Source organism: Drosophila persimilis, unplaced genomic scaffold (genome assembly GCF_003286085.1).
Source record: "Drosophila persimilis strain 14011-0111.01,24,50 unplaced genomic scaffold, DperRS2 tig00000766-arrow-arrow-pilon, whole genome shotgun sequence".
NCBI classification, from domain to species: domain Eukaryota; kingdom Metazoa; phylum Arthropoda; class Insecta; order Diptera; family Drosophilidae; genus Drosophila; species Drosophila persimilis.
In genome coordinates, this window is record NW_020825350.1 from 442427 (window position 1) to 465632 (window position 23206).

Below are 23206 nucleotides of genomic sequence, written 5' to 3' on the forward strand. Positions count from 1 at the left end.
AATGGTAGAACTGGCGGTGTGGTGAAGGGCCCGCAGTCGAGAAAGTTGGCAGCCCTGCCCCTGCCAGAGACAAACATGTGTAATAAATTGCCTGTCCGTTGCTGAATTGAAACTGCCAATCCAATTAGTTGGGACTGTGCAAACAAGAGGCTGCAGCCCGAGCTGCCCAGCTATCCGGGTACCCAGCTACCCATCGCTACCCGGGTACCCAGCTCCACTCGCATGTGGCTGCCGGGCAATAAAAATGGACACACAGCAGAAACAACATGGCGCTGGCAGAAGGCAACGGTCCGGGACACCGGCACAGAAGCACTCGCCAATGTACGGGCAACCTGATGCCGGCCCCTTCTCCCCTCCCACGCCTCAGGCCTCACCGGACACTGGACTAGGAATAACAGCATTTATTCTTCCTTCTGGTTGTACTCTTTGTGTCTTAACTATTTATGAGGTCGAGTTGTTTGTGCAGTTTGATTATTTTGCTGGCAGGGCGGTAGGCGGAGCACCGGCGACCTGTGCCTCTTCATAATTCAACGGTCGGGCTGACAATCCGGCCAGACGGAGTGCACACACATTCAGAGGAACGGCGCGCTCAAGTGAGATCGCAGTGAGCGCCCACGCAACGAGTTTTGTGCAGCGTGTAGGGGATCACTCGATGGGCTGTACACACGTAGTGAGTAGTGAATATTAATGTACTAGCAGTGTAAATAGATATGTATACTCTTGATTTGCAGCCACAGCTGATTTGTTATGGTTTTAAAAAGAACTTAATGAAAATCAAAGTAAAGGCCGATCGGCCCTGTGCCCTGCGGGTCCTATATACCCTACAGACTCGCTACAGACTGTGCTTGGGATCCGCTCGCTACTTTGGCCTAGAATGGCTGGAGCATTTCTTCTCGATTCACAGTCAACGTTCAACGCACTGCAACATGCAGCAGCCACCATGAGTTGTATTGCATAGCTAATCACATCACTTACAGTTCCACACATTATATTAGTGAATGCTTTGTGTGAATGTGTCTGACGTCTGCCTAAGTCTGATGAACGTGATTATATAGTGGAAAGAATTATTTGGCCCAGCCATCTTATGTGCATATTTACGTACACACTTATATATGGAATTCTTTACACTTTTGAAGGCTCTACGGAGAGATGCAACTCATATACACACATATCTGCGACCTTTCCAGTCGCCTTCTCGTTCAGCTGCTATCCACTACCTGCTCTGGGTAGGGGCCTTCCAAAGCTACAGGCAAACAATTGCTGCATTCCAGAAGTCACCGCTAAAACGCGGCAACGCTACAGGACCTGAGCGCTCCCAGTCGTTGCTTCGCTTCTACAAGCAGCACCAACGGCGACGCTACATCTTGGAACACTTTCAGCGTTCCCTTCCATTCGGTATAGTACACTCCTTCACGGCTCTCAATATATATGGTATGTTATACTCGTATCTTAATGGAAAGGCGTACTTACATATTTGATAGGTATCAGTATGTTTCTGATGTGTCATTTATGCAATTTGTATTTGCAAACACTTTATAACAACTCTTATGTGTTCCAGGTTCCATGTGAAAATCCCTACACAGTTTAATCAGCTGCTAGGCACTGCATATTAATATTAATGAGTAATATTGACGAAACAATTCAGAAGTGACTGATTTCTCATCCGTGGGGCTGCCTTGACAGCGATCTTAGTGAGAATTGTTGACTTCTAGCGACTCAGCGACTTCTACTCTGAGCGCTTCTCGTCGGTGCGTTACGCACCTGGTGGTCTCGCTACATATGTTGGTCTTCTCGACGGTCCAATTAAAAAACGGCAGGAGCACAACTACGAACTACGTATGAACATGGAAACTGCTATTAGTTCGTTCAGGTATGTCTGCTGTGTATTTTATATGAATACAATATATTATTTACATTACGATTTCATGATTCAGCTTCGTAGGATATAATAAGGGACTTCTCAGGGTTGCGCTCGCAAATACATTCGAACCAAACACACACATCGTTTCACCATCCATATTTAAAGCTCTACGGATGGAACAACTCAGAGGGGATAAATGCACGTATCAGCTACCAGGTTATATTTAACATTTAAGTACTACCTCGTCAATGTCTTTTCCTTGCATCTAGTCTTCCAGCTATATATGCTGTTAGTCTGTAACCGCTCCATAAAGGGTCTGGCATACCCAACAGACTTCGGATCCTCTCGTTACGTAGACTACTGCCTCGCTATGCCGGTTAGCTGCACAGGCCAGGGTGGTGTCCTTTAAGCATCAAGAGAAACGTGAGGCTACAGGAATCTTCGCATAGATCGCATACAGTCAATCTGTATCGATGTCGCTTTCCTAGCTATAGCGATCTCTGTAATCTCTGAATTGCTCAATCTAAACGAAATTTCCGAACACGAAATAAACGAATAACCGATTCCGGCTCCTCCCAGAGGACATAGCAATTAGCATCGGCCTCCAGGAACTGCTTCTGCTCAGCGAGATCCGATTGTAGGTTCTTCTTCTATCTCCTCTACCTCTCCTTGGTACGTGTGCACTTTAATATGAGTACTACGCATACTATGTACGTATGTTTATATGTATAGTCACATGTATATCGAATTCGATTTCAAGCTGCATTCCTGCATCAATTAAAAATAGCTTACTGCATTTGTGTAGCGAGAATGGAAAGAGATGAAAACAAACATAAAACGAAATTGATTTTTGTATTTGTATAAACTGGAATTGTTTTTAACGAAATTCAATCCAATTTGATGCAGCCAGAATCTGGCCTTTTATATATGTACATAATATGCAAAAATCACGATAATAAAATAACACCAAAAGCGAGAGAGAGGGAGAGAGAGAGAGAAGGAGAGTTGGGAAGAGTAATGAAATAATAATCGAGACAAAAACCGCAGACCAACGTCAAAGAGGGAAAGGACGAGTAGGAGGTACTGCCGCTGTTGTAGTCATTTCTGCTGCACAAGCATTTTATTGTGGTCATGGAAGAAGCAGTTGCTTGCTCTCACCAACGCCCTCGCTCTCGCTCTCGCCCTCGCCCTCGCTCTCGCCCTCTTCCACTCTGTCCGTTAACAGTTAGCTGCAGGATGACGAGACAGAAGAGCAAGATGAAGCGTTGCCAGCTTTAATTAAAAACATACCTTGCAAAAATGTTTTAGCTGTTTTGCCTAGCAGCAGCAGCAGCAGCAGCAGCAGCAGTGCAGGCAAATGTTTTCCGAACCCGACCAGATCCCAGCAGCTCAACCAATCTGACCGAGCTGCCATTCAATGGCATGCAGCAGCTGTGGTGCCATCAAAACTTTTGATGCCACGACTCACTCCATTCGGCGGGGCTGACTCCCCATGCATTTGATTGCAGAGCTGGCGGAGGAGACAGGCATCGATATCCCGTGAAAACTTCAATTGACAGCCTACGGCAGGCGGAGTAGAGGGAATGGGAATACGAAAACGAATACGAATGGCATGGGATGTGACAGGATGGGATGGTGGCTGTTCTGTCGCACAGTTTCCATTTATACGTACAATATTTTTGCCCGCTCTCAAAATAGTGCATTGGAATGAAGCACCCAATGGGTCCCCCAGGAGCTGTCATTTCAACCGAACGGACGGCTGGCCTCTGGAGTGCTATTTTTACCGTCGCAAATGATACTCAAGACGAAGGATTTTTTAATGATGTTACTTCCCGGAGAGCTCTCAAATCATTTGAATACAAATTGTTCGCCCTCTCTCCGACGATTGCAGGATTTTCTTTGGAATTCATGAATTCTTTATCTCCTTCTTCGTGCTTTTCCAGCTGGCAAGCTATGAAAGTGAAATGCAAGACATGTTCCCCGAGGCTGAAGGACAGGTGGATGCATGGAGTTGGTAGTGGAGGGGCCTCCATTGTCACTGAACCCAAAAGTTCTGCCAGCCATGCGGAATACACTATGCAACAGGGTTTTTCTCTAGTCTTGTGCAATGGCTTGTATACTTCATGAATTTTTTCACCTCCGAAATGTACAAAAGTCTCAGGGTACTCTAAAGACCCTGCAAAGTACGCTGAGTATTGCTTGCAAGCTACCCCTTCATCACAAAGACTTGCCAATGAAGTAATTTTCGTTGAATTTTCGACATTAAACGGTCCCACTGGACATTCTCTGACGTCTCCAGCAGTCACCTAAGTTAAACACATTATACCACCACAAAGTATTGTGCACTGAAAGGAAAATGGCATAGTAAAAAGAAACACTGTCAGATTTAAGTTAAATATTCGGGCTTCACTTTGATTCAAATATACATCTATTAAAAAGTCTTTAATATGGCCCATGTTTAATCTAAATGTAAAACCTTAGTGGAACTATTCGGGGCTCTGGCCTTTTTCCTCTGGGTATACCTTTCTCATCTAGAAATGATCATAATAATTGAAGCCATCGTTTTTCATTTGAAAATTTATAAGTCGTTTCTTTTCAGGTTTCAGACGTTGAATAGTTCGAGCGGAATACGTTGCTGCACCTCAGGTGCTTCTCAACATGATTTGTTAGGCCCATCCTGGGACTCGTTTTTTTTATAACACAATCTTTCCTTACCCCATTGCCAAGATTGGTACCACAGAATAATAATTAATTACTAATTTAAAATAAATTCTGAATTATATTGGAAACAAGTTAGCTTATAAAGAATCATTTAGATGTGGTTGTAAGGAGTCGATTTTCTATTTAAAATTTTTTTTTTCTGCCGGAAAAGCCTTACAGCGTGTGTTTTTAAAAATAATTTGTTTCTTAGTACATGAATATGACATAAAAACAATATTCATTTAAAAAGCCGCAATAATAATATATTTTTTTTTAGCTCCACTGAATACTGATCATCATGACCTGGAATTCGAGGGAACACTCTTAAAAGAAGATCGAAATTCCTTCCTAAGTTGTGGCTTGGAAGGGACTGGAACAGGGTATAAATGACGTCAAATGGAACATTGTCATTTGGTGCATAGTGAGGACTTGAGTGCAATTGCAGACACACACACATCCGGATGTATCGAAGGAATGGCAGTTCATTGGTAATGGGAATGGGAAAGGGAATGGAATGTCAGGCCTGTCCTGTCCTGTATCCTGCCAGGCGACAGCCGTGGAGCGTGCTGTGGCTGTTGAAACTATGCCAAGCGCATGCTGCATAATGTGATGCGGTCCAACATCAACACGGTATCAATCTCAATTAATTCATGAACCCGTGTCCATAAGCGAGGCTGGGAGCAAGAGCAAGGAGAAAGTTCATGCTGGTGCTGTGAACTTATGACACGAACTTCGTTGAACTTTGAAGCGAATTAAGAATATACGCGCACAGCATGCACTCCTGGCTGCAAGTTCTAGTTGGAGTCCTTCCGAAGTGGACTTTGTCCAGTCGGAATGGGAGGGTTCGCTTCCCTGTCACCAAGCTCTTCCGGAGACCAATTTGCTCTACCGCTCGTTCGCTCCTCAATTAGTTTGAGGAGCTACTGCCATTCCACAATTGAGAATGATTAATTATCCATGCTGGTGCTGGTGAGGATGGACATTGGTCCGCTAATTTGTTAGTGTCCTGGATTGATTGTCTCGCTTTCATTTCAACAAGTGCGGGAAAGGGAGTGCCCTGTCACCAGGGCCAGTTCGCACTTTGGCCTGTCACTATGTTGTGAATCATGCCAAAAAGTAAGTTATCCATCAAGGCCATGTCTGTTTCTGTGTTAATGCAAGCCCCTCTTGCATTTGTAAAATTACTATGCAGGAAAAAATAATAAATGTACATGGTAATCTTGCAGTAGAATTAATGGTTATAACCAGAGCTTAAACCAGGTCTTCAGGCTGATAGTTCTAGATAGTAGTTTGCATAGTTCTTTATGGAATCGTTGGGGATATTTTGGTGGGGACCTCAGTGCTTGGTACCTGAACTCTTTGCACGAAATTAGAAGAACTAAGACAATAAGAACAGATACAATAAGAACTAGAAGCTAAGAGGGAGATTGAAAAATTACACAAAATACTACAGTCTGGCATTGTTTTATATTTTCAGTGGCTGCTAGAAGATGTTGGATATCAACGACGAAAGACAAGTATCTAAGGGGTCAACGCGAGGAAGGGAATACGCCTCAGGTTGATGGAACTCTTACGGAACATACTATATAACGAAAAGCAGTCGTAATTCAACTTATACTTAAACGAGCGGACAGCAATTAAGTCAAGCATCTAAATCGAAACGTCTCCACTAACTGGGGCGGTGGTCGAAAACTTGTTGGCCGGACACCGCGCTGTAGTCGTTCCACATACTAGACAATTGACTATTGCCATTGAGCATCAGCTCTGGCAGAGATGCAGTTGCAACCGCGACAGTGGACATTCCGATGGCCATTGGTGACCACTCCCGTCGAAGGTGCGAAACTCCGCTGGCTGACGACACCAAACAGAGGCACAAATCCATGGGGATCCATCAGAAGGGGCGCGAGGGCCCTGACTTCAATGCCAAACACTGCACTGAGAATAGCTTTTTAGTTAGTAAAAGGATGATGACAGCCATCAGCATGAATACTATAAGAGTCTCACAAATCCCGTGACGAATGTCACGATGAATAGCGACAGATTGGAGAAGAAGCACATGATTCCAGCGACCCTGTTTGAGGGAGCTGATGGGCCATTTCATAGACAATAACAGCAATTGGGTAAGAAGAGCAGAACCTCAGTGCTGGCTTGGACACCGGCAGCAGGCATTCCGTATACGTGGGTCGCTCCGACAGTAAAAATAGAGGTCTGTAAAAAGTCTAAGTCGAATGGAACAGTAAAACCTTTTTATTAAAAGACATGCAGCGTTTTATGCAAGAGGCATGTACGAAGCGTGGATTGATGCTATGGAAGTCATATAAGAAGTTAGGTATTTATTGGCTCTTCAGTTTTGACATATATTTCGTTGTATTGTATGGTGATATTTATAGACTTTAGTTCTTCAGTGACTTTAATACTGAACAAAATTAAAATTAAAATTATCCAGGGTTTGAAAAGTACGAATTTGTATACCCGATACTCAAAATGAGTGTTGGGGTATATTCGATTTTTGGTAAAAGTGGATGTGTGTAACGTCAAGAAGGAATCGTTTCCGACCCCATAAAGTATATATATTCTTGATCAGCATCAATAGCCGAGTCGATTGAGTCCTGTCTGTCTGTCCGTCTGTCCGTCCGTCCGTCTGTCCGTCTGCCCGTCCCTTTCAGCGCCTAGTGCTCAAAGACTATAAAAACTAGAGCAACGACGTTTTATATCCGGACTTCTGTGATATGTCACTGCTACAAGTATATTTCAAAGCTTTGCCCCGCCCACTTCCGACCCCACAAAGAGCGAAAATCTGTGGCATCCACAATTTCGACGATACGAGAAAACTAAAAACGCAGAATCGTAGAAGATGACTATATTTTTCAGTTCTTTCCTCGCTTTATTAATGATTTTAAGCGGTTACAAGTATTTAATGGTATGGTATGTGTAATTGTAATACAAATGCATGGAAGCAAAGTAAATGCCAAAAATGAATGAATGTTCACATTCATTGGAATTTCGAATAGAACACAATGGGGGGATTGCTTATGAAGAATGTAAAAGTTTGCGTCTAAAAAGTAGTTGGAATGCATTCATCTGGCAGGAGCTGGTGTTGTGTGTGCCTGCTATTGTTGTTAATGTACTCTGCCAAATATTCAACCATGTGCACATTTATGAGACAGACTCGAACTGGGTTTCTGGATGTCCGGAAACAATTTGATGCTCTCAACGAGAATTTTCTTGCCCTTGAATCACAGTTTCTTGGGCTCAAACTCTTGAGCGAATCGCCTAGACGGAAAATTCCGCATAATGATACCAATCTCTTGCAATCTAATCCGATTGGTACGCCTGCCTCCCACCTTAATCCATCGGCAGCATTTCCGTGTAGTCATGCCACGCCGTTGTCTGTAAATCCGCCAACGGTGGCTCCGGAGTTCTTTACACCGAGCAATGTGGCCGTCACTTCTGACGCGGTGAGTGCTCCTAGTGCGGGTGTGCTGGTTGCTGACGACGTCTTGCCAACTCCTGCTCCAATTCCTGCTCCAATTCCTGTTCCAATTCCTGCTCCAATTCCTGCTCCAATTTCTGCTCCAATTCCTGCTACAACCATTGCTGCCAATTCCTCTGCCCTTGGACCGAGATCTCTTTTAGGAGTGGCTCCACCATCTCGATCTCGCTCGGGACTTCAACTTAGAGCAGTGGAGCTTAGAACTCCGCTCGCTCTCTGTTCCTTGCCGTCAATAGTCAGTGTTATAATCATTACCTTTCACAATGTAGTAGAAACTTTCGTAGTGATCCTAAAAAATTCTATTCGTTCGTCAACTCTAAGCGCAAGTCAAACGTTTTTCCTCCGTCCCTTCATTACCAGAACAAAACAGAAGCTTCTGCTGTTGGTATTGCTAATTTATTCGCTAACTTTTTCCAAACAACGTACTCGTCTCATATTTACAACGCATCCACTCCGTATCCGTACCAGCTACCTCAAGCTAACAGCATTTTTCTGCCCTTTTTCGAGGAAAGCGTTGTTCTGGAAGGTTTGTCATCTATGGACATATCGTTTTCTGCGGGTCCAGATAAGGTACCAAGTTGCATCTTAAAACACTGTGCCCAGTCCCTTTGCAAACCCTTGACCTTTCTCTTCAACCTCTCTTTGGAACAGTCTTGTCTCCCAGTAATTTGGAATGAGTCCTATATCATTCCGCTTCACAAAAAAGGTTCAAGATCAAACATTGAAAACTATCGTGGTATCGCAAAGCTTTCCGCCATCCCGAAGCTTCTTGAGTTCCTGGTCACCCGGCAACTGCAACATCTTTGTTGCAGCTTGATATCTCCGTCGCAACACGGTTTTTTCAGACATCGTTCAACATCGACTAACCTTCTTGAGTTTTCTAACATAATCCACCGTGGTTTTCAAATTGGTTCGCAGACGGATGTAGTTTTTACTGACTTCAGCAAGGCATTCGATTCTGTGAACCATGCTCTGCTTATTCACAAGCTCTCTTTATTAGGGTTCCCAACGAATCTTCTAGATTGGATTTTGTCCTATCTCTCTAACCGCACTCAACGTGTTGTCAAATACTGTAAATGTTACTTCAGGTGTGCCACAGGGAAGTCATCTGGGCCCGCTTCTGTTCATTTTATTTGTGAATGACCTTCCTCAAGTCATAACATACTCTACTACACTAATGTATGCTGATGATGTCAAAATCTGTCTTTCTTACTCTGATTGGTATTTGCACACACGCCTTCAACTTGATCTAAGTGAACTACTATTGTGGTGTTCAACTAATCTTCTTTTTCTGAACCTTTCCAAATGCAAACTTATGACATTTTACCGTCGCGCTCCTCATTTTGTCCCATATGTTCTAGGAAATCATGTCCTTGAACGTATTTCGAGTTCAAATGACCTCGGAGTCCTTTTTGATCATAAGATGTGTTTTAACACCCATATAGCTGCAACTGTAAATAAAGCTAAGGGTGTTTTAGCGTTCATCAAGCGTTGGTCCAAGGAGTTTGACAACCCGTACGTTACAAAACAACTGTACATCTCGTTAGTACGTCCTATATTGGAGTATTGTTCTTGTGTTTGGAGCCCGCAGTATAAAGAACAGCAGGCTGTTATTGAATCCGTGCAAAAGCAATTTTTAATTTTTGCCCTTCGGAACTTTAACTGGGACTCAGGTAGAATCTTGCCACCCTACCGGTCTAGGCTAAATCTTATTGACCTGCCGTCGTTGCACCATCGCAGAATATGCAATGGCGTAATGTTCGTGCACAAGCTCCTTCTTGGGACTGTTGACTCCCAAACTCTCTTGGGTCAGATTGACTTGGCCGTTCCATCTAGACCTACCCGTACTTTTAGGCCTATCCGTCTACCCATATGTAGATCTATTTATGCTGATCATGAACCTTTTAGGGTTTTATGCCATAATTATAACTCCCTCTGTCAAACCCTATCCCCTGAACTGTCTCTTAAACTAATTGCATGCAATATTTATAATCATTTAAATTTAGCTAACTTTTAACTTATCTTTTTCCGCCTTTAGTAACTAAGTACCATTATTAACAGATAATTGTTAATTAAATAAATAAATAAAATGTGATGGCTGAGCACAGACAAAGACACCATCATGACCACGCCCAGCATCAGCTGCAGCCGCAGCTTCGATTTAGAAGCACTTGCGGTGAACAATGGATGGGCCGGACTCGTCGTACTCCTGCTTGGAGATCCACATTTGCTGGAATGTGGAGAGCGAAGCCAGGATGGATTCACCGATCCAGACGGAGTACTTGCGCTCTGGTGGAGCGACAATCTTGATCTTCATGGTGGAGGGAGCCAGGGCAGTGATCTCCTTCTGCATGCGGTCGGCGATGCCCGGGTACATGGTGGTGCCGCCAGACAACACGGTGTTGGCGTACAGATCCTTACGAATGTCCACATCGCACTTCATGATGGAGTTGTATGTGGTCTCGTGGATGCCATAGGCCTCCATTCCCAGGAATGAGGGCTGGAACAGTGCCTCGGGGCAGCGGAATCGCTCGTTGCCAATGGTGATGACCTGTCCGTCGGGCAGCTCATACGACTTCTCCAGCGAGGAGCTGGACGCAGCGGTGGCCATCTCCTGCTCAAAGTCCAAGGCGACGTAGCAGAGCTTCTCCTTGATGTCGCGCACGATTTCGCGCTCGGCAGTAGTTTTGAACGAGTAGCCGCGCTCAGTCAGGATCTTCATCAGGTAGTCGGTCAAGTCGCGACCAGCCAAATCCAGACGCAGAATGGCATGGGGCAGGGCATAACCCTCATAGATTTGAACAGTATGAGAGACACCGTCGCCAGAGTCGAGCACAATACCTGTGGTACGGCCAGACGCGTACAGAGACAGCACAGCCTGGATGGCCACATACATGGCAGGAGTGTTGAAGGTCTCGAACATGATCTGAGTCATCTTCTCACGATTAGCCTTGGGGTTCAGGGGTGCTTCGGTGAGCAGGATAGGGTGCTCCTCGGGGGCAACACGCAGCTCATTGTAGAAGGTGCCAGATTTTCTCCATGTCGTCCCAGTTGGTCACAATGCCGTGCTCAATCGGGTACTTCAGAGTGAGGATACCACGCTTGCTCTGTGCCTCATCACCCACATAGGAGTCTTTCTGTCCCATGCCCACCATAACGCCCTGGTGACGTGGACGGCCGACAATCGATGGGAAAACGGCACGGGGTGCGTCATCACCGGCAAAGCCGGCTTTGCACATGCCGGAACCGTTATCGACGACCAAAGCAGCAACCTCTTCGTCACACATTATGATGTAGATTGAATATGTAGTTCTTTTAGGGAAGTGGAAGAGACGATTGCTTTTTCGGTATCCCTCTGCGGCCAAACTGAGCTCGCTGAGAAAAGGTTTGTAAGTGTTTTTCTAGAGTGCAAAATCTGAACCAGATCGTATAATTATTATAGCCAGAATCAAGAAAACAATTTCATTCTTTCTCGCTCTGTCTCTCTCTAACACACAGGTTTCATGGTCGGTTTTGCCAATTGCAAAATATGAGTTCAAGGATCTCAGAACCTATAAGAGCCAGAGCAACCAAATTTGTTATCCACACTCCTGTGATATCGGACCTTGACCGTTTCGTGTCCAAATTTCGCCACAGCCAGTTCCGCCCCACCCCAAAAGGACGAAAATCTGGGGCATCCACAAATCTCAGAGACTATTAAGGCTAGAGTAACCAAATTTAGTATCCGCACTTCTGTTAGATCTCACTATTAAACGTATATCTCAGAATTTCGCCCCACCCCCTTCCGCCCACAGAAAGGACGAAAATCTGTTGCATCCACAATATTGCACATTCGAGAAAACTAAAAACGCAGAATCACAGATAATGACCATAGCTATCAGATTGCTGAATCTGGCTCAGATCGGATCATTTTTGTAGCCAAAAGCAAGAAATCAATTTGCACTGGCTACGCAGCGCCCGACGTCACGCTCAGACTTTCTGTCTCTCTCGCACTCATTCTTTGTCGTGTCGCTTAATATTAGCGGCGTCTGCCGGAGGAGAGCCATACTGACTTAGTATCGGGTATAACCAAAGAGTTGCGGTGTCCGCAGCAACTCACAACGTTCCCCCATGTTTTAAATAAATCAATTCCATTTTATACTGAACTAAGAAATGCTTCATCAATGTTATAAGTAATGGTATCAGAAGCTCACTTCGCGCATGGATCAATGGACTCTTTGGAGTTAAAATGACATGCTCATTTGAGTGTGGTAAAGACTAATATGTCTCTTCAGCACAGTAGCAAGGGTGAAGGACATGTCACAAGTTGGGCAGACAAACGCCGCCTGCCTTGTATGGGTTCTGCAAGATACAACAAACTCAGTACTAGCCTCCAATCGTTTCGAACTCTTACCTCTCATGACGGATGGTGTTTCCCTTAGTTGAAAACGCTCGGTCACAGTATGAACACTTGCATGATGTCTCCGCCGTGTGCGATCGCATGTGGCAACTGAGCCCAAAGGGGCTTACAAAGGTTTGCTCGCAAAATCTAGAGGAAATCGTTGATCGATCATTAAATGAAATTGAATAAACAGCATTCGAATTTCAGTTCATACGTACTTGCATTTGAGCTTATTCATTGTGCAGCTTCGTCGCTTGAGGATTTTCTTGGGCAAAAGATGGCGTTTGTCAGATTGAGCGGCATTTTTGGAGGTTAGACGAGTGGATCGGGGGGATCTGAAGGTGGAGCGCTCGGCCAATTGTTTTGGAGCCTTGATAATATTTTCGGTAAGACTGCTCTTCTTCTTTTCGTGTCCCGAGTCCTTTTGCAGACTCGTAATCAGCGAATCAGCAACCTGCGCCGTCTCATAGGCGTCAGTCCCGTCGAAACCAGTTTTACCGCCTAGCTCATTTTCCAGACTACTAATCAGGGAGTCGGCATCCTGCGCATTCACCTCTGAATTGGATGTTTCGTCGTCTGTTGGCAGATCGTTTTCTGGCAGTCCCGCGCGTTGTTGCAGCAATTTCTCCTGAGTCTCGAGGAAGCGTGCTCGGAATATGTCTGCGCGATTCAGATATTCTGCACAAGAAGCACATAAGCAGCTGGGTAGGCGCGGATCCTTTTTCAGCTGCGTTTCATATGGAAATCAGTGAAATCATATTTTGTTACTTATTAGATGCAACTTACCGAGTTGTTAGTCAACAAATTGATGTTCAACAACAAATTGGCGTTCTGCTTCTGGAACAGGTTCCTGCCTTTGGTGTTATACATGGCAGACCCACAAGCTCGGCATTGATTATTCATCCTTATATTTGGTGAACGTGCACTATTCAAAGTTTAATACTAATTTGCTTATACGAACACACGTCTGCCTAACTTCAGGGTTGATTGAGAAAAACATCGATAGCTGTATCGATAATATCGCCGCGCGAAACTGCACAATTATTTTGTAAATACAAATGGCATTTGCCGTCGCTCTCGCCATCGCCAAGAAATGTGCAAATAGATTGCAAATTATAGGGAAATGGATGGAAAAATCGTACAGGGCACTGTCACCTCAGATATCATTTGAAGAAATTAAAACTAGTAGAGATAAACTCCTTTATGTTCTGTGTTTTAGTGCAGGAAACATCGGAGCGTGAAGGAGATCTCCACATTTGTGGGGCGCAACAGTGTTCCCTGTTAGGATGTGTGCAACAAGTCCCACCAAAGCCTAAACATAGAGCCACATTATCCTACTGACCGACACAAAGCATCAATACGAGTATGTGGTCGCAGTGCAGCAAGGCCTTGTAACGGAAATAATAGTAGCAAGAATTTAAACACCAAGCTGCAGTGTTTGTGGAGACTGAGGTAGGAATGACAGTCAAGAGACTCTTGTTGGAAGTCGCAAATGCTTTTGTGAATCTCGGGATAGCCAGGGATTGCACGAAAAAAGAGTTTGATGGACATTTGAGGATGAAACATTCATAGCTGTTACGTTAAACCACCTTCCTTTTGGAATATTATACTCTGCTCTGAATTCGAGTATATTGTAAAGCTGTTAAACATTAAATTGCTGTGTGTTTGCCCACCCCGAATTAAATTCTACAACAAATAGTAGCTAGTCTTAGTAGTTCAATTCATTCCATTTAAACAATTCAGTATTGCTTAAGAAAAAAATTGAACTTTGGTATCGATGGATTAGAGATAAATTATTTACAGAATTGGAAGGTTGGATGTGAGGACCCTTGCCATGGTAGCATCTTCTCGAGCTCCGCAGCAGTCATATTTAGTAGGAATGCTAAAAAGGGCCGAAGTGATATTGTCTTGGCAAAGGCAGATTGCTATTGTCGCAGGCATAAGTTTTCTCACGGGGTACGTGCTGTAGAAGAGCCGTAGGTCTTGTAGCAAGGGAACCATTCTGAATATGCGGAGATAGCACAGGAACTAAGCCCTGGAAACGATCGAGTTGCATGAAAGCAACGTCCGTGTGCCGCCCTTCGTCGCCAATCCACAGTCTAGGAATATGATAATTTAGGAGTTGACAAAGGCCCGTGATTTTGTAGCTGGAAGTGGCTGGCTGTGCGCAGCCCTTTTAGCTGTCTTCTTGGTGGGCTATGGCGTGGCCTAAGCCCAAAAGAATAAACCTCAACCAAACAAGAATTTAACCGTCAAACTATGTGACTGAAACAAATGCAGAATTAGAAGGTTGCATCTCAGCACCTTTACCATGGGAATATCTACTTTTTGTACCCTGCTGATAATGTCTTTCTCCACCTGACAATGCCGAAGAAAAAGCTTGTATTTCTAATCGCTTTCTTAATTTTTTTTTCCCTTTCGAGCTCTCCCAGAAAACGGAATATTTTCAATTAGATTGACCTGACTCTATTGGCCGGAATTGGTCATGCTTTCTTTCTCTATCTTTCGGAATCGCTGTTCGAAAAAGGGCCAGATTGAATAGTGTGTTAATGCGGGAGTGGGTTGATTGTGGTAGGATATGAACAAAGCACTGTTTTGTTTAAACAATTTTTTTTAAGTTGATTTAGTCATTTCAATCTGTAAAATACTCATCGACATTGTGCTGAATTTATAAAAACTTTGACTTTTCTAAAGAATAATTAAAACTAGCTTATTCCTTTTGGAACCTCGCATGGATGAAATAAATAGATCGGAAGAGGATGCCAAGATGTTAAAAAGATCTTCGTTTTGCATCATCTGCAATTTTTATAATATATGTTTCTCGATTCCTGGGATTCCTTTGACATCTCTAAAAGTCGCAGGCGAGTTATGAGCTAATATGATTGGGATTAAGCTTCTTTCCCGGAAACTATCTCTACAGTTAGGGTTGAAAAATAAAAAAAAAAAAAATTAGATAGTTTTAAAAATACAATTTTCTGTAGAACAGTCTATTTTATTGAAATAATTAATACAACTTATAATTTATGATTTATATAATATATCAACAAACGAAATACTCATACGTTAAGCAGTTTTTTTATTCAACCTGACAGAAGAACTACATATGTACACCTAATTCTGTTTTCACACGGTCTTTTTTTACACGGTTTGAAAATCAAAAATTTTAATTTTTTAAACGGTTATATTCCATTTAACACGGTTCAAAATAACACAACACAACAAAACACACACAGCTCACCAACAACAACAGAAACCAGACGAAAACAAGAAATAGCATAAAGAAAATGTGTACATATGTATGTATTCGTTTCTATTTCGTTATTTTGTGTAGACATGTCTATACATACATATATGTATACAAGCAAATTTACTGGTCAGAGCAATTGTACATAGCAAAAAATTAGGGGAATTCCCTTTTTGTGGAAATTTATGGGGATTACATTTTTTTAATAGAAATGTGTTTGTATTTTGTGAAATGTCAATGCAATCAGACGTGTTTGGTTGACATTTTGTATACGCAGATTTGTTTTTCCAATGTTTCCTAATTTGGTCCCTAATTGTAATAGGTTTTAGAGATAAGGAACCAATACCTATTTTTGCATACGATCGATGTCACTGGAAAAATGGTCCGTCTTGAGGAATGGCGACTGCTACAGCTAAAAAGGGAGGAGCCAAAAGCGGATCAGAGCTAAAGAAGCTTTCAAAATTTCGATCTGAGCTTTTTTAAGGCAGCATTAGCCCAGCTGGGATGCGCAGACTGTCAGCTGATTTAAATGATGCTCTGACAGCTACATACATATATATGTATGTACATATCTCTATGTATGTATGTATATGTATACATATGTATGAGCCTTGAAAAGCTTAAAAAGTATCAAATGAAATGTTGCTCATAGATTTCTTTTATGAATTTGCAAATCATTGGCCGAAGTCGGTTCGATCAGACATCTACATAATACATATGTATATCCATATAGCAAGTTGTTCAAACAAAAACTTCCGTTATTTTTTTTTTAACTATTCTCCATTTCGGTAATTAGTATTTGAAGATATCCCACAAAAATCTTGTAAAAATCACACCACTCTATCATACTATGCCATAGTCACAAAAAACTGGCAGATGGTAGATATCAGAGCACTTTCAGCTGAATCAAAGCGAAGATGCTTGATCCATCAAACAAAGCTGTACTGATCTGGGCGAGCTTTAAAATCTCTCGGCACAGCCAGGCCAGCAGTTGTACGGGCGCTCTTGCTCCGATGCCAGGTGTTTGTTGTTCTCGGAGCTTTTAGATCATTTTTTGGGTGGCATGACCGATGGCATGAAATAGTACTGCAAAACAGGGACCGCTCGAATACTTTATGCTGTTCCCTTACCAGTTCCTTCTCAGCCAAGGACTAGATACGACTATAATTATTAGGTGTTAGGTGTATTTTTGGCATAGGTATAACAAAATAAACTTATGACTATCTTCAGCACCATTTATTACATTATTTTGTATTCGTGGCTCCTGTAATCAATTCCCCTATGTACATACATAGAAGTTACTCGTTTCTCCTTAGTCCCTGGGCTACATTGAACAGACTCCTCATGTCCAGGAAGTCGGCTGTCTCCATCAGTTCCAATAGAATGGTCTGGTCCACATTGAAGAATTCTGTGTACCACCATGTGCTTTCGCTATCGCTCTTGAGCCCGGGATCATTTTTATGGTAGAATGACCAGGTCAGCACCTTCCGCAAAATAAAAGATCTTATATTCGGAACGTACAGACAATCATTAGCTCCTAGGAAATCTCTAATTCTTGCGAATCGATTGGCGATTTTCCTATCAATAATAATGACTTCTCCATCCGAGGACAGCAACTCCACTCTCTGCTTCCGCCTATTTTCTTCCCTAAAAACAAAACAAGAAAGGAAATACACAAAATGTTAAAACACTTGCATATACGTACACAGGGAGTATGCAGACGCAGACGCATACCCATACCCAAACGAATTCGCAGACCTTATCTCTTGTATTCAGTTCTATTTGAATAATTGCAGGCACTTTAGCATACTCACATTTTGTTTGTTAATATCTGACGACGCAAAGCCTGTAAACACACCTCTAGTCGCACATTTATTCTTCCGAGCCCGTCACAGCCGTGCGTAGTGGCCAGTTGTGACTGTAAGTAGAACCACATCGAGCATCTTTTAAAGTATTGTCTTTTCATACTCTTTTACTAGATGTAAGATAAGGGAGAAGATAAGAGAAAAGTACTTTGGGAGTAGCTGCTGAAAGCTCCCATCAAGAGACAAGCTTAAGCCGGACTGCTGTTAAACCAGCATGGATCTAGGGAAGCTACTGTGTGGGAGCTTTACCAGCAATCACATGTTTACCCCGTTACGTGTTCGGTAGAACCCAATACTACCTGGAACGAAAATCGGCCAAAATTGCTAAAGTGAAGCTGCGGAAAATTAACTAAGAATAAGCGGACGTGAGAAATCTTGTGCCTGCGACAATAGCAATCTGCCTTTGCCAAGACAATATCATTTCGGCCCTTTTTAGCATTCCTACTATGTATATATGACCGCTGCGGAGCTCTGTAAATAATTTATCTCTAATCCATCGATACCAAAGTTCGATTTGTTTCTTAAGCAATACTGAATTGTTTAAATGGAATGAATTGAGCTACTAAGACTAGCTACTATTTGTTGTAGAATTTAATTCGGGGTGGGCGAACACCCAGCAATTTAATGTTTAACAGCTTTACAATATACTCGCATTCAGAACAGATTATAATATTCCAAAAGGAAGGTGGTTTAACGTAACACCTATGAATGTTTCTTCCTCAAATGTCCATCAAACTCTTTTTTCGTGCAATCCCTGGCTATCCCGAGATTCACAAAAGCATTTGCGACTTCCAACAAGAGTCTCTTGACTGTCATTCCTACCTCAGTCTCCACAAACACTGCAGCTTGGTGTTTAAATTCTTGCTACTATTATTTCCGTTACAAGGCCTTGCTGCACTGCGACCACATACTCGTATTGATGCTTTGTGTCGGTCAGTAGGATAATGTGGCTCTATGTTTAGGCTTTGGTGGGACTTGTTGCACACATCCTAACAGGGAACACTGTTGCGCCCCACAAATGGGGAGATCTTCTTCACGCTCCGATGTTTCCTGCACTAAAACACAGAACATAAAGGAGTTTATCTCTACTAGTTTCAATTTCTTCAAATGATATCTGAGGTTTTTTTCCCGATTTTTTTTTTATTTTATTTTTTTTTTATTATTAGAAATCAGCTTTACTTAAACTATGATCTAATATTAATAATATTTACACTGACTTACTACATATTTTAAGTGTTAAATGATTAGGTTTATATATACATTTTAACGATATGTTATATAGAAAATTTTTCAGTCGAGAAACACCCCTGAACAATATTGCTTAGTTTCATAACCGTGGAGTATGTGTTGGGCCACTCTGTGAACTTGTTCCGGGGTCACGTGCTGTCTTCTGAAACCGAATTGGTGTTGTGGCATAGCTTCCTTGCTTTTATTTCCGCTTCAGCGGGCGAAACTGGCAGGGTTGGTATCGACATCTGTAGGGGCGCTTCTGAGTACCAGGAGACTGCTCGCGTGTGATCCTGAGGTGCTACATCGGCTGGAGTGAATCTAGTCTCCATATTTCTAGCGAACGCTTCTGCTTTTTCCAAGTCAGACTTAACCCAGGTACCGTTGTCGTTTCTTATAGGAAAGCTGCACAGTGGCTGCCTCTTGATGCCACGGGAGAGAAGAGTTTCCAGAGATTGACCTGGCCACTTTCGGTTGTAACGGCTCTGTTTTGATCAGCGAGGGCCTTTTGAAAGTTTCTGCTTGCTCTGTGCATCTGAGCTTTAATGTCTGGGTCGTGAGCTCTAATGTAAGCTTTCCTTAATCTTCTCCTGCTACGCACAAGGTGGTTCTGCAGAGAGAGCTGCTTCCTGGATGAGTCGACAGGGGATGAGCGCATTTCAATGAGAAGCGGTAAGTGATCGGAAGGAAGGTCGAAGTTCGCTTGTACGTGCAGGAATCTATGGGGAACGCCTTTGTAGATAGCGAAATCCAGGGCACTAGGGCCTTGCCAGTGGCATGAATGTTGGCTCCACTTGAGATTATATAGTTGTGGCCTAGTTATATGTGATTTCGCGGCCTCTAGGGCAGGAGCGAGGGTTTCCCCACCATTGGTGGTTCGCATTCCAGTCCCCAGCTGCAATGTATTTTGGATCAAAACTAGATAATAAAGAGCGGAACTGAGAGCTTGTCCATAAGGTAGCAGGAGGACAAGTAATTTGAAGAAGTAGGGTTTTGACCACTTGGTGGACTGCATTCAGTTGAGTGGGGTTTTCTTTTTGGGATACTTCCAGCTACAGGAGCTCCGCTGTCCTGCCAGGGAACATGAGGGTTAGCAGTTGGCTGTGGGCATGGTTTTGGACATTGTTTTGTGAACCTTCCGAGAGTCTTTAACAAGGGACTTTGATGAACGTTATTCCATTTTAGTGACAGGTAGATTTGGGTCGCGCGCCTAATAGTTTTCGCACAAGTTAGACGATAGAGTTGTTGTTTATTGTTGCCACTGTAGTGGGCTTGTCCGTTTTTATTGCTTTTGCACAGTCTTTCACAGCGATGTTGGGACGCGTCCGTATTCAACGAGAGCATGATCGAGACTCGCCATTTCCCTATAATTTACAATCTATTTGCGCATATCTTGGCGATGGCGAGAGCGACGGCAAATGCCATTTGTATTTACAAAATAATTGTGCAGTTTCGCGCGTCGATATTATCGATACAGCTATCGATGTTTTTCTCAATCAACCCTGAAGTTAGGCAGACGTGTGTTCGTATAAGCAAATTAGTATTAAACTTTGAATAGTGCACGTTCACCAAATATAAGGATGAATAATCAATGCCGAGCTTGTGGGTCTGCCATGTATAACACCAAAGGCAGGAACCTGTTCCAGAAGCAGAACGCCAATTTGTTGTTGAACATCAATTTGTTGACTAACAACTCGGTAAGTTGCATCTAATAAGTAACAAAATATGATTTCACTGATTTCCATATGAAACGCAGCTGAAAAAGGATCCGCGCGTACCCAGCTGCATATGTGCTTCTTGTGCAGAATCTCTGAATCGCGCAGTCATATTCCGAGCACGCGCCCTCGAGACTCAGAAGGAATTGCTGCAACAACGCGCGGGACTGCCGGAAAACGATCTGCCAACAGACGACAAAACTCCTGGCGAAACATCCAATTCAGAGGTGAAAGCGCAGGATGCCGACTCCCTGATTAGTAGTCTGGAAAATGAGCTAGGCGGTAAAACTGGTTTCGACGGAACTGACGCCTATGAGACGGCGCAGGTTGCTGATTCGCTGATTACGAGTCTGCAAAAGGACTCGGGACACGAAAAGAAGAAGAGCAGTCTTACCGAAAATATTATCAAGGCTCCAAAACAATTGGCCGAGCGCTCCACCTTCAGATCCCCCCGATCCACTCGTCTAACCTCCAAAAATGCCGCTCAATCTGACAAACGCCATCTTTTGCCCAAGAAAATCCTCAAGCGACGAAGCTGCACAATGAATAAGCTCAAATGCAAGTACGTATGAACTGAAATTCGAATGCTGTTTATTCAATTTCATTTAATGATCGATCAACGATTTCCTCTAGATTTTGCGAGCAAACCTTTGTAAGCCCCTTTGGGCTCAGTTGCCACATGCGATCGCACACGGCGGAGACATCATGCAAGTGTTCATACTGTGACCGAGCGTTTTCAACTAAGGGAAACACCATCCGTCATGAGAGGTAAGAGTTCGAAACGATTGGAGGCTAGTACTGAGTTTGTTGTATCTTGCAGAACCCATACAAGGCAGGCGGCGTTTGTCTGCCCAACTTGTGACATGTCTTTCACCCTTGCTACTGTGCTGAAGAGACATATTAGTCTTTACCACACTCAAATGAGCATGTAATTTTAACTCCAAAGAATCTATTGGTCCATTCGCGAAGTAAGCTTCTGATACCATTACTTATAATGTGCCTTTATTAATGAATCTTTTGTATAAATAACGTTATGGACGAGTAAGTAATTGCATATTCATGTGGTTGGGACTCAGATTCGCTGGGTAGGATCGCGCGCTGCAAGGGCAGGACACTGGAGTTACCTGTCCCAAGATCTGTAGCTGCGACTTTTTATAAAGGCCTCGCTGAAGACCCTACAGGAACAGCTTTGAGGTCTGTCACTTGAGCTGTCCGAAGTGCGAAGTGTAGATGGTAGCTTGGGAATGCCTCGCAATAGACCCACGAGCTGTCGATGCTTCTACGATTTGGTGTATTGGGACGACCCCATGCTAGTGGTGATCGATTGTGAGTCCTGATCTTCTCATAGAGCCAGCTGGCTTTCGAGAAAGCGTAGCATCCAATTTTTAAATTGACTGCTGCCTTTCTTCCAAGACGTATTCCATCCAGATGAGGTAGAAGACTTCTACAAGCGTAGCAGAAAAAGCACCTCGTGGCAAGCAGAGGTGTGGAACACTTGGTGGCACGGCACAGCCCTTGTGCAGTGGGGCACTTCATCTACAAGGCCATGTGTAGGCACAGATGGAAAATGAATTGAATGTGATTTGGGTCCATTGATAGCTTGTCTGGAAAGGAACAGAGACTAGATAATAGATATTGATCAAGTGTTAAATTTAAGTTGACTTTTTTGTACAGGGTGTATTCATGTGTTTAATGGTTTATCTCCATTCTTCTCTGGATATGAACAGTCTTAAATCTGGTTTAAATATTTAATTGGTAGGAATTTTTTATTCTTATTTTTATTTTATATTTTTTAACCAAATTAATCGTTTTTATTCCAAATATTCTGAATTCCGATGCAAGGACTTCAGTAACAAACAACAAATAGCAATAGAAATATTTTTGGTATTTAATTTTGTGTGTCATTGAGTCGGAGGACAGTAGGGCCTGAGCCGAAAAAAGGTGGCAAAAATCAAACAATTTGTTGAGTGCCTTGGATAATATGAATATACGCATCTGATGGAGAATTTTGAAGAGCTTTCAAAATCGGAACCGCTTAATTGACAACCTCGCAAGACAAACGGCCAAATAAACACGCCAAACCAAATCATGTATTGACCGATTTTCGTGTGACGTTTCGTCAGTTAAATCGATTCAAAAGACAAATGGTTAAGAAGCACAAAACGCCCTTTCAACCGTAGGTAAAGGAATATTCAAAGAGCAGGTACAAAAATCCACAAATAGTTATTCTTTAAAGACATTTAATTTGTTGGATAATACTTGAAATGTGGATGACTATTTTACAAAAATTACTTTGGCTCCTGCCACCAAAAGTTTAGCAGGCTGGATCAGTTAAAAATTAACTTCGGCTTATTCAACATTAGCTTAACCGTAACCAACCACCATCCTGCTCTTTTCGCCAAAATAACAACGCTACCTACTTAATTCATGTCCAGCTCTCACCCGACAGATCTCCTTAAAAACCTTAACCCAAACAACATACAAAAAATCGTACTCTTCCTTAAAATATCCAACATGTACCACAAACTCTAAAAGCTCCTTTAAATACAATAATGCATAATAAGATAGCCAAAGCCATGTATCCAATAAATGTATAAACTACTCAATCAACTAGTTATTATTAGGTTAATTCACAACATTTGTCAATACACCACCACCATCAATAGCAATGTCCAACAACATAGCCCAAGGCCAAGGCCCTGCAGCCAGCTCTAAACCAC

General features: G+C 42.9%; 2 protein-coding genes, 1 long non-coding RNA gene and 1 pseudogene across 3 annotated transcripts; 2 read left to right on the forward strand and 2 right to left on the reverse strand.

Annotated features, from left to right (window-relative positions):
• Window positions 1–1103: 1103 nt before the first annotated feature.
• Window positions 1104–4864, forward strand: LOC113566548. The gene is made up of 4 exons (XR_003409131.1): window positions 1104–1431; window positions 1559–1870; window positions 1935–2077; window positions 4839–4864. It is a non-coding gene; the product is annotated as an uncharacterized LOC113566548 (long non-coding RNA).
• A 5297-nt stretch (window positions 4865–10161) lies between these two features.
• On the reverse strand, window positions 10162–11350 carry LOC6600419 (annotated as a pseudogene).
• Window positions 11351–12277: 927 nt separating this feature from the next.
• On the reverse strand, window positions 12278–13305 carry LOC6600417 (transcription factor Ouib). The gene is made up of 4 exons (XM_026992565.1): window positions 13222–13305; window positions 12654–13162; window positions 12448–12582; window positions 12278–12395 (listed from the first exon to the last, which is right to left on the reverse strand). Exons 1-4 carry the CDS (start codon window positions 13303–13305, stop codon window positions 12278–12280), a joined length of 846 nt encoding a protein of 281 aa, XP_026848366.1.
• Window positions 13306–20384: 7079 nt separating this feature from the next.
• LOC6600416 (zinc finger protein 786) lies at window positions 20385–21419 on the forward strand. Its single transcript, XM_002025485.2, has 4 exons — window positions 20385–20468; window positions 20528–21048; window positions 21120–21254; window positions 21307–21419. Exons 1-4 carry the CDS (start codon window positions 20385–20387, stop codon window positions 21416–21418), a joined length of 852 nt encoding a protein of 283 aa, XP_002025521.2. The 3' UTR covers window position 21419.
• The last annotated feature ends 1787 nt before the right edge of the window (window positions 21420–23206 follow it).

What these genes read in the sequence shown, in the direction of transcription:
- LOC6600417 (XM_026992565.1), bottom strand. Translation starts at nt 13,305, where the DNA reads ATGTATAACACCAAAGGCAGGAACCTGTTCCAGAAGCAGAACGCCAAT. An exon ending in ATTTGTTGACTAACAACTCG is followed by an intron (nt 13,163 to 13,221) that starts GTAAGTTGCATC and finishes TATGAAACGCAG; the next exon opens with CTGAAAAAGGATCCGCGCCT. An exon ending in ATGAATAAGCTCAAATGCAA is followed by an intron (nt 12,583 to 12,653) that starts GTACGTATGAAC and finishes GATTTCCTCTAG; the next exon opens with ATTTTGCGAGCAAACCTTTG.
- LOC6600416 (XM_002025485.2), top strand. Translation starts at nt 20,385, where the DNA reads ATGTATAACACCAAAGGCAGGAACCTGTTCCAGAAGCAGAACGCCAAT. An exon ending in ATTTGTTGACTAACAACTCG is followed by an intron (nt 20,469 to 20,527) that starts GTAAGTTGCATC and finishes TATGAAACGCAG; the next exon opens with CTGAAAAAGGATCCGCGCGT. An exon ending in ATGAATAAGCTCAAATGCAA is followed by an intron (nt 21,049 to 21,119) that starts GTACGTATGAAC and finishes GATTTCCTCTAG; the next exon opens with ATTTTGCGAGCAAACCTTTG.